Source organism: Buceros rhinoceros, unplaced genomic scaffold (assembly GCF_000710305.1).
Source record: "Buceros rhinoceros silvestris isolate BGI_N320 unplaced genomic scaffold, ASM71030v1 scaffold13491, whole genome shotgun sequence".
Classification (NCBI taxonomy): Eukaryota; Metazoa; Chordata; class Aves; order Bucerotiformes; family Bucerotidae; genus Buceros; species Buceros rhinoceros.
The window spans coordinates 6357-17599 of NW_010394902.1; the positions used below are offsets into that span (position 1 = coordinate 6357).

The 11243-nt window shown below is 41.3% G+C and overlaps 2 protein-coding genes across 2 annotated transcripts in view; both read left to right on the plus strand.

Moving 5' to 3' along the window:
* The window catches only part of DUSP3 (dual specificity phosphatase 3), a 4320-nt gene extending 3377 nt beyond the window's left edge, over positions 1-943 (plus strand). The window contains exon 3 of the mRNA XM_010145378.1: positions 57-943. Within this exon, the coding sequence (XP_010143680.1) occupies positions 57-262 (206 nt within the window). The 3' untranslated portion in view covers positions 263-943. The remainder of the gene's footprint in view (positions 1-56) is intronic.
* A 7090-nt stretch (positions 944-8033) lies between these two features.
* Positions 8034-11243, plus strand: part of SOST (sclerostin) — a 3544-nt gene continuing 334 nt past the window's right edge. Inside the window, exons 1-2 of the mRNA XM_010145377.1 lie at positions 8034-8253; positions 11060-11243. Of these exons, the coding sequence (XP_010143679.1) occupies positions 8034-8253; positions 11060-11243 (404 nt within the window). The remainder of the gene's footprint in view (positions 8254-11059) is intronic.

Consider the following 11243-nt stretch of genomic DNA (forward strand, 5'->3'; position numbering starts at 1 on the left):
TGATTTTCAAACATATATTCCAGTATAACCCAAATTATGACCTGTCTTCCCTGCAGGACAAGTGTTTGTACATTGCCGTGAGGGCTACAGCCGTTCTCCTACACTGGTCATCGCCTACCTCATGCTTCGCCAAAATATGGATGTCAAGTCTGCACTGAGCACTGTCCAGCAGAAGCGAGAGATTGGCCCCAATGATGGCTTTCTAAGGCAGCTTTGCCAGCTCAATGAGCAATTAGTGAAGGAGGGCAAACTGAAGCCCTAGAATAGAGCACCGTGATATTTTTTGATGTTTCTCAAACCATCGGAGGATATCTTAGGTGCTTTAGATTCCCAAACCCCAACCACGAAGCTAAATCACATAGTGTGTGGGAGACAGAATTCCTGCTTTTGTCTAGTGAAAGTATCTTTCTCAAACTCTGGATCTGTCTTTCAAGATGGCACGAAATTGTGTCACTGTTTGGAGCTTTGCAATAAAGAGGTGTTTTTTGGGGGGGTAACTCCAGTGGTAACAGCTGCCTTCACGTGTAGTTCAGAGCCCCCTGCAGACTCCGTAGCGTATGTGGTTTGCGTTGACATTGAGTGTGATTCATTTAAGCCTTGTCTTGTATCCCACCAGAACACCATTTTCTGGGATCCCCAACACATCACTCACTCTTAATTGAAGTACTGTATCTTCTAAAGCTTCCTTTTCGTGCACACAGGTGCCTAAAGTTTGAGTGTAGGAGCTTCAAGGAATGGAGAAGCGTATATACAAATGCACAGATGCACTTGCTTGTCAAATGAAGTGTATGCAGTGTTTAGTGTGGATTTATGCAATACACAGCGTGTGGTAGCAAAGCCATTCAGAGTCCAATCTTGATGCACACTGTATTTCCAAGAATATTTGTAGCTCTTGCTGTTGTGATTGACGTGAAGTAGTCTGATATTAAACACTTTTATTTTTGAAGTCATACATGAAAAAAATGTCAAGAGCTAATGTGGAGGAAAAAACTTGAGCAAGGAAGTTACAACGTCTGTATTTAGGAGTGCTTGTACTGGATGTATGATAAAGTCCAAAGTATCAGAATATAATGGCAGAATATAATATAGTGTTGAACTGCGGTGTCTCTCTACCTTCTTTACCGTCCCTGTTTATGAAGACGGAATGACATGAGCACATCTGCAGATTACTTCCAGTAGGGCAGCACAGGTGTGCTTACAAAGCAGTTCGCAGAAGTACACGCTCGACTTCTTGGATTGCTTGCATGGTTTCGAGAAATAGAAACGAGCATTGTTTTGTACCCCACAGAACAGGAAACATTTCCTTTCTATTAAAATAAATGATGTTTTGATTGTGTTTGACATACAGATGAAACGAGTCATTGCAATATTGGGAAAGGGAGTTTCGTTTACCGTATGCCTGACTTGGTGTGTGAATGTGTACGTGTGTTACAGCACTGTATGAACGCACAGGGTGTCCCGCTGCAAACTTAAAGTGGTTAAACTAATAGAACCTGAGATGTACGTGTTCCCTTTTTATCTGTGCCTTAAGGTAGTTCTAGATTGAAAGTCTTGACAGATTTTAAACAGAAACACTGTTGTATTAGTAACACATGTAAGTCCAGGTCTAGTTTTGTGTATTCAGTTTCCTAGTAAAAAATCGTAAAGGATGTACGTTGTTTTACTTCCGGTTGTTGGGGTTTTGTGGTTTGAGGGTAGGAGCGGCGAGGGGAGTTCTGCATAGCTAGCCAACTGAAAATAAAACCGCAGAGGTGATTGTTCGGATTGGAGATGAGGTTTACTTCTGTTCCCTTGCACAGGATGAGAACTGCCAAATCAAGTAGCCTTTTCTCTTTTGTGTCCTTTAAAGGGACAAGTGAGAACGCTCTACATAGTGTTTCCTTTCACCTCCCTACACCGAGTCAGTATTTACTGCGCATTTTGAACCAGGATGATTCAGTAATAATGAGCCATGTTCAGTTCCATTGGCTGATTACACACCTGTTTGCTTTCTCCCATTATATCAGCATTAAATTAATTGATTCTCTGAAATTCCTAGTTACTAATTTCATGCTGTGTAGCTTGGGAGATAGGAATACTGGCCTTACCTTTTCTACTATACTGACTTTTTCATACTGCAGTCTTGTATAAATAATCCTTTTAAAACCTTTATTATGGGCATAGATTTTTTTTCTTCTATCTCATCTCACAGCAGGTATTCATAATACCTATCTGCACTACAAGGAAAAAATACAGTTGAAGATTCATGGGCGTGCACTCTATCTTTGACCTGTTACACAGAAGTCGGAAGTTCCAGTCCATTAAAGAGCTACGAGTCCATTAAGCATTAGATTTTTGTTACTCTTCCATAGACTGTAAGAAGGCTGATAGTGGTCGGATTGAAACCAGAATGGTTTATTAAAATTGAGTCTGTTTACCTTATGGCGATGCTTTTGTATTTGTCAATATCAAGAAATACTGACAAATTAATACATGTAGGAATTTGTTCTTATATTCAAGATATTCTTTTAATTCATGTGGGACACTGCTCACTTGTAGTGGTAAATTCAGTGGTACTCTGGCCCATTTATCTCAGTATAACAAAACTGATTTAACAAATATTTTGTAACATGAGGATGGCAAGGAATAAATAAGACAATGCTATAAACTGATTTTAAAAATTGAGCTCTAAGATGGTGTGTCCTATTTTGAGTTACTGGTAGGTGACTCAGTAATGAAACCATTTCTAGCTCTGCTTTTAGAGGAGGCTAAAAATAGTGAGAACATCGGACCAGTGCTCTGCTAATGGATCATACCCTTTCTCTGAGTCTTATCTCGCTGTTTAAGTACAGTAATGTTGCAAATTCCTCTGCCTATTTTAGCTGGCCAAAGAGAACCTGTATGCTGCTCATCCATAACGATACGCTGTATACTTCTGAATTTCTCTTTCTGGTTGTAGAAGGAAAAATTGTAGAAAATGGGAATGGAAGCTTTCTTTCCATGTAATATAGAAGTGAGAAAGTATTGGAAGAAAGTGTTCTTATTCTTGAAACTACTGCACACCTGCCCTTTGCTGTGCGATGTTCCTTACAAGCATGCTAATTCGGAAAGATGTTTTTAAAAACAACTACTTGTTGCAAATAGCACCACTACATTTTTTTAGTTGAAACCTCTTGGTTATAGCTTAAAAAATGTGATTTGGATTTACTTTAATATGTTTATCCTGAATAGCAGCGGGGTACTTTTTAGAGTAGACAGCACTCTGGGGAAGGGGTGGGGTGGCTTCTCTGTAACGTGCGTCTCCCTCACCACGAGCACGCCACGCTTTCCTCTCTTGGTGATGTGAAAAAGGGTTAATCGTCATAAAAGGCTTTGAAGATGAAAAGCACTGTGTATAAGAACACTCCATGCTCTCTGAGTTGAAAAAGACTTGTGTCAAATGTATCTTCCTCCTGCTGAGCAAAGGAGAACAGCAGAAAGGATATTGGCAATGTTTGTTTTCATCAGTTAAATATTTTCACTGAGCTGTTGTCTGTTGTCCAGATGTAGTTAATTCTCTGATGCTAAAACTAGAAGCAGGATTTTTTCCCTTCTTTTTTTAATTAGTTCTGCTAGTTTACTATAATGTTTTTAGCACATTAGGACTATCTAATGAAATCTCAGTATAGCACTGAGAGTTCTACTAAAATTAGTTTCTGGGCTTCACCAGTGAGTAAAACTGAAAATAGAACAGGCCTGAGAGGTATCTTCTAAGGATTTGTTTGTGAGAATCAGTGTTCTATTCGTTCTATTCTGCAAATAAATCCTGTAAATCAATTAAGTATTGGGTGTGGGTTTTTTTAATTCCAGAATGCCAAGGTCAATGGCTGGCTGACTCACCAGATGGAGCTGTAGGCTTATTATTCTTCACTCGATAGTCCTCGTTCCATGCCTCGACAGTGCTATTGTGTGACTCTAATGTAGTCTAGTCTTACCCCTGAAAAAGGCAGCCACCAGGATGATTTAACAGTGCATTTGCTAGTCTCTGGTGGGAGACAACTAAGATTCCCTTTATTCTTGGCTGCTTGGAGGAGATCACATCATAGCATACAGACTGATATGGTATGTCACTCGGCAGAACTCTTACGAGACAGATAAAAGTTGCTTGGGTAAGGGTGGCTTAGCAGCATCTTGTAAGAATGTTTAAGAATCAACCAAATTCTTCTTAAACGTGTCAGAAACTGAATTTTTGGGCAGCCTGTAAATTATGAGCCATTGTCCAGAGATAGGATTAAATTGCACATGTGCGTTTTAGAGCCTGGATACACTCAGCCCAGGCGTGGGCAGAGCGCGGGGCTGCGTCGTGAGCACCGGAAGCTGCAAGCGACAGAACTGATTTTGGAAGCTGGTTTGTATGTGTTCAGTGTTAGAGTGCAAGTGCACCGGGGCAGAAGTCTTGAGTCCAGAGGGCAGCAGCAATGCATTCAGACTAAGTATATCATGCCAATTTACTTCTTGAAACCGTTCCCCTAATACGCCTGATTCCTTCTTAGCATGGCTCCAGTGGTGGTTTTTCAGCTCAGAAAATAAAATCCCAGTTCTGAATACAGAGGATCCAAACTCAGTTCCACGGTGGTGGGTGAGGGCTCACTCTGAAATTGTGCTTGACATGACCTTGTTTGCTTACTGGGCTGCAGTAACAGTGCAAAAAGCAATCGTGTGTGGGGAGCTACAAACCAGACCACATCTGCTTGTTGGCAGGAAGTACTGTGAGCAGGCAAGCAGCTACAGGATTTTGAAGAATATTTTTGCAGCTAAGGAAACTGAATGTTTATGGGATGTGGATTCTTCTTGTGCCTCTGTTAGGCTGCCCTCCTAGCTTGTGGACAAGAAGTTTTAAGCCAGAGGCTAAACATAGCTTCTGATTTTTCCTTTCATAGATTTTTTTTGTGTTATTTCTCCCAGTGGGTGATACAGGTAAATGTTAAGGCAATTAATAGAGGGGCTTGTTCAAGTACTGAGAGAAGCTGCATCAAGAAAATGTGTATGTTTTTTGTGACAATTGATTAGTGTAAATGTGGTTCTCTCTGGTCGGCCCGTTCTGCTTTTCAGCTGTACTCCAGAGTGCCACAAGCTGGAATCTCACTTTGGACAAGGTCACTATTGGTGAATAAGAATACAAGGTATTCCTATCTGATAAAAATAATGCCAACTTCAAAATCTTTGTTTAGTTGCTGGTCATTCTTCCTGATTTATTCAGTTTAAAAAATCAACCAAACAAAACCCCTAAAACACCCACCAACAACAAAAAACCCCACACCATTGGATTCCTTTGAGAGCCATTAGAAGATCACTCGCTCCCAAGTAGCAAGTGATAGGACAAGAGGAAACGGCCTCCGGTTGCAACAGAGGAGACTCATGTTGGATATTAGGAAAAATTTCTTTACAGAAAGGGTTGTAAAGCATTGGAACAGGCTGCCCAGGGCAGTGGTGGAGTCCCCGCTGGAGGCATTTATAAGAGGTGGAGATGTAGTGCTGAGGGCCGTGGTTTAGCGATGACCTGGCTGTGCAGGGTGAGTGCACAGCAGAAGCAGAGTGAGGACTCAGTGCTTCTTAAAGGTCTCTTCCAACCAAAACAATTCTGTGATTCTCCTTCTGAGAAGAAAAAATATAGCTGTACCGAAAGGCCTGAAAGCAGAGCTTGACATCATTGTACACAATTTCAAAGGTAAGTTCATCACAGGAGTTTGGCTTGTGCTTAGAAGAAAAAAGAGAAGAAAAAAAAAACAAACCCAAAACCCCAAACAAACATCAAACCAACCAAACAGAAACCTGAAAGGAACATAGTTCCACAGCTTTCCAAGCTCGTGTCTTGTCTTTTCTTCAGAATCGTTTTTATTTGGTGATCAGCCATGTGATGCTCCTGTGAACTTGCGTATCCCTTGCTGGTGAATGGATTTCACCTGCAGCTCTTACCCAAAAATAGACTTACTCATAAGCGAGAAAAATTATGCTTGGAAAAATGTTTGCAGTGGCTGAGTATTTGAGTTTCCTGTGTTTGTGAGACCATCATTAACTGCTTTAAGTAAAGAAGGCAGTTATTTGTGAAAGATAATCTGTGCTGCTGCTGCTGCTGATCATAGGGAAAAGGGAATCAGAACTTCTCAGGCAAATTGCATGACGATGGTCTGTATTGAAGAATGATATCCTGACTGGCTGTGGAGGAAAAACCATCTTGTAGAAAGAAAACAGTGTGTTGTATCCCTCCATAAAAACAGTAATTTCTGAGATGGTAGGATGCATAAGCTGGGGGCTGGAGGAGAGGCGGAAGGGGAGCCGGCAGTAAGGGCACACAGTTGTATGCAACACAACGCATGATTGCTTTTAGAGTTTCTTTGGAATATTTGGAAATGAAGACTCTTCTGAGAATGCTAATCTCTATAATTTCAGGCACGAGAGAAATGGTAGGAGAGCAAGCACGTCACAATGTATTTCGGATACCTTTATGTTAGGGAAGGACCATTGTACAGAGCAGCTGTGCGGAAGGCTCACCAGACTCAGTACCGCTAGCGCAGCTACTGTGTGTGGCTGTCTACGGGTACGGCTGACAAGGGGAAATGTCCTCAGGTCATTGCTTTTGTTTAAAGCTGTTATTTATCACCAAGGTCACACCGAGGGAGAGCACACCTCCACTTTAAATTCGGTGACACCTGTTTTCTGTGCCAGATCAGGGAATTGTCAGAATGGAATGCAAGCCTTAGGTAATGAGTCTTAGAGTAGGAGGGAAAAGTCAGGCAGTGAATCACTTTTGAATCTCTTCTACATAAAATATTTTCATGAGGATGCGTGCGACAAACATTCCAGTGACACACGTGGGTGACCCTTCACTGCTTCAAGCTATTTTGCTTTCAGTAGCTATGATGACCTCGGTGTGGTGTGTAACCTTACTAAAAAGCTGAGAGGCTTTCTGATCAATGTATTTAGCCTGACATCACTTGCAAATAACTCGTAAGTCTATGTGGTCTTGAGACAAAGAAACGATGCAACTATCACCGCTATCACCGTATTTTTTCAAGAAAGAAAAATACTGTAGATGAGATTTTGAAACATTGTGGGCGTAGGTGCCCTAGACATAAGATCATCAAGTCTCTCTCTTCTTGCTGGTAGCATCATGAATGGAAATCAGTCGGGTTATGTTCTTGGGTTTAAAATAAGCAAATGTCCTATATTCAATACTTGCACAGAATGTCAGCAGAAGTAGTAGTATGCGATGAATTTAAAGCAAATGCAAATGCTGCTTTTTTTTTTTTTAAGAGATAAAAATGTGAGAAAGAGCACATCAAAAAGCCTGGTGTCCAACATCCTGGCTGTTTACCCTAACTAATATATTCCAGGTTGCCTATTTTTGAAGGAGAACCGAGCAAAACTTCTCATTTTGAAAAGAAGCTCTTTCCTGTTTCTCCCAGTACATTCGTGAAACAAATGTAGTGCTCCTTGTTTTGTAAAGGAAAAAAAATGCTGTCCACCACCTCCCCCCCTCCCCCCGCCCCATCATTTGCCTGCAGAGACTGAGAAGCATAACCACTGAGCTACAGTTTTTAGATTTGCTTACTTTATACCTGGGGAGAGGAAGGGGGGGGAGAGGTGTGGAAGAACAACCATAAAAATAAAAAGCCTGAAAAACCTTTGAGAGAGACACTAGCTAAAGATTCAAATATGGAGGCAGAAGCAGTTTTTCACTATAACATTAACAGAAAAAGCTGCAGAAAGACTTGCCAGGTTGCAATTCATCCTAGTCTTGTCAATCACCATTGTTGCCAGGTACAAAAATGAAGTGCACATGAGACGTTTGTACACAGAAGTTGTAGAATATTGTCACTAACCCACCCCCACACACCCATTTTATTTCTCACTGACAAAAGCTGAGATGAATGAGTTGTTGTCTGGCCCTTCCCACTTTGTTTAGTCATTGGCTGGTTTGGTTCTAAAAAGGATTTAAAAAGGGGGAATAATGTGCCTTTGCCTGGGATCTGAGACTGTCAGGGTGCTGGAAAGCTAATCTGTGAGCTGCCACCATGCAGATCTCTTGGGCTGTGTGCTCTGTCTGTGTCTTAATACAAATTGCATTTCAGTCTGTGGAAGGGTGGCAAATGTTTAAAAATGATGCTACAGAAATCATTCCTGAGATCACTGAAAACACAGAAACACCCGTGGAGCAGACTTTCAGCAACAACAACACAATGAACCAGGCAAAACATGGAGGAAGATACATACAACAAGCTCCAGATCCTAACGGTAAGAAACATAAAATCATTATTACTGTTTTGGACCCTAACAGACAGTTTGTAAAAGAATACTTGTTATCATATGTGTTTATTTATTAAAAACTTCAGGAGTGGACCTAATGCTGTAAGTGATAGGGAGTTACATCTGCTGTTGAAGTATCGATGTGAATTAGAGGAGGGATATGCTGGTGTTTACTGATGAAAACTGTGGTCTGTCCATCGAATGACCCGTAGGTACTGCAATATGCATCCCTGTGCGCTGTGCTCTCTGCAGATGGAACTCCAACACATACAGCTGGGAGAAGATACTACTTAAATTTCTCAGTCTTTTGTGCTTGCAAGCACTATGAGGAAATATCACAAGTCACCTTTGATGTTAGGATGGGGCAGTGGGTTGACAGTGGAGATAATATAAATTCTTAATCCTTAGAAAGAGTCACACAGCAAAAATAGCACCTGGAGGTTGCATTCCCCTGGATGAGAGGTTTGCTGCTCACTGTCCTTTGCCAACAGACAGATTTGCAGCAGCCAAAGAGCTGTTACAAAAGCACTCCCAAATTAATTGGAGGGGACTTTATTTTGCAGAGGTGTACAATCTTGGAATCATTTTGTCTACTTTATCAGCACCGACATACTTCATACTAGATTGTCACTGCATTTGGCCAAGCGTCTAACATTATGAATGATGCAAAGCAAGCTGTGTGAGGAGCAGTGGAAGACGGTAGAGAACAAAGAAAGGCTGTTTTAGAGAAGTGTTCCGCTGGCAAATAGGGTGCACTTGGTCCTCCGGACTGACAGATTTGGCTACCAAACACACAGAGCAACGAGTCAAACTTACAGTTTCCACTACTGTGCACTGCAGGTCTGAGCTAGCCACCCCTTTCTGGGGACAGCTGGAAAGGAATTGTGATTTTCTGCTGCAGCTGTCCGTGAAGGTGTTTTAAACCATAGTGTCAACAATATTTTAAAAGATGAAAAAAATTAGACATTTTTCAAAGTGCAACTTTATAAGGGTCTTAAATCCCTAAAAGGGGGAGCACTCTCACAAGCAACTCCCCCCAACCACTAGGTCAAGGCAGGTTGTTGTTGTTGTTACATCTGAATACCTTCAGTTTTTAGCCTCTTGCTACTCTGGCACCAACTGAGAGGTAACTGATACATCCATATTTTTTGAAGTGGATAGGACATGGACATAATAATATGTACTGTACAAGTACATGTACATAATAACAAGAGAGTGGAGGAGACTGGACAGTTAACCAAGAAATGCAATGGCCTTCCATACTTATTGTAACATCTTTACCAGAGGAAATCAAAATGAACATCCAAAGTGGATAGACCTTCCCAAGACACATGACCTTGCACCAGACATGAATAATTTTGCAGCATGTGGAACCTGCACACATACAGGACAGAACACATATGCACAGAAAATAAACCTGTAGCACTGAGGCAAACGCCCGTATATTTAATTGCATCTGCCTATGTGCTGTGGTGGTGCAATACACCTGATTCAGAACATTACTTTTTACACAGACAGACCTAATTTTCTGAAATGCTAAGTGAACTTGGGAGGATCAGGCGAAGTGCATGTGGAGTTCAGTTGTCAGCATTTTTGTCACAGCGTTACGACAACGATTGTTTCGTTTTGTTAATGCAGTCCTTCAAGCTTTTTAAAAATGAAATCTTGCTAGCTGTACTTTGATAAATATAAACCTAAGCACTAAAAATCATGTTTCTATAGTTCACAGGAAAAGCAAAAATAAAATGTCTGTACAAATACTATTCTATCGCTGATGGCTGGGGGACAGAATTCTCTTTTGATGTACGTCTTGCGCACAGCAAGGAGAATGGGCCATACAGAGAGCTCGGTTCGTAAGCTGACTTTTGAGGCTTTCCACCACAAGCAGGATCCCTGAGTTAAAACTATCCGTACCTTGGACTAAGAACATGTTTATCAAGATGAGGTTCTTTGATTCACATCTTCAAAAATAAAATTCTTTGTCTTCCAAATAAATCAATTAGCCGAGCATGTCACTTGGCAAAAGAGACGCCTTCAGAAAAGGTCTGTTTCTACAGTAAGAAAGTTTTTCTAAATCCTTAACGCTGAAAGATCTTGTGTTTCCTAATGCTTCATTTGCCTGTAGCTATCCACTGAGAAAAAAGGGGGGAAATACCACTGTAAGGCTCCTAATTAGCCAGAAGATGCCTCTGGCTGTCTGAAGGAAATGCTGTACCTGTGGCATTGTCACAGAGAGCAGTAAACTTGGAAAACCTAATGCCTGAAGACGGGGAATTCCTTAATAGTGTTGTTACCTGCTATTTCCCTAACCTGGATCATATTATGCTACTTAAAAATCACTTAAGGAACACCTTCTTTGTTGCAAAAGAATTTAAATTTTATTAAATTTGGAGTCAACCTCTGAAACCAATAGAGTTAAACTGGAGCAATGGGGAAAAGGTTTTGCCCAGAGGTAAAGGAAGCTGAGAGAATCCTGTCAAAATTTCCCATGAAGTAACCGCTGGGGTTACACTTCAGAAGCTCCACTGCCCTCCTGTGCAATCCCAACATGGAATTTAACTAGTGCCAAGAGAATACATCGATTTGTACTTTGTTATTTAAGGTTCTTATAAGTAGAGTGGCCAAATATTCAGAAGCTGCACAAGTCTCTGGAGATAATCTTCCCAAAATCCCCCACTCAAGATGTCCAGCTTGTGTTTAGCTCAGAGCTAGGTATCTGCTACAGACACAAAGAAGTGCTTTCTCAAGGATGAGGAAGACAGTAGTCAGTAATTAATGTGTTTCTTGTTTGCAGAGGCTTCCGACTTCAGCTGCAGAGAAATGCGAACCACCCGCTATGTCACAGAGGGACCTTGCCGCAGCATCAAGCCTGTCAAGGAACTGATCTGCTCTGGACAATGTGTCCCCTCCCACCTCCTTCCCAACTCTATTGGTAGAGGGAAGTGGTGGCGTCAGAATGCCCTGGATTATCGCTGCAT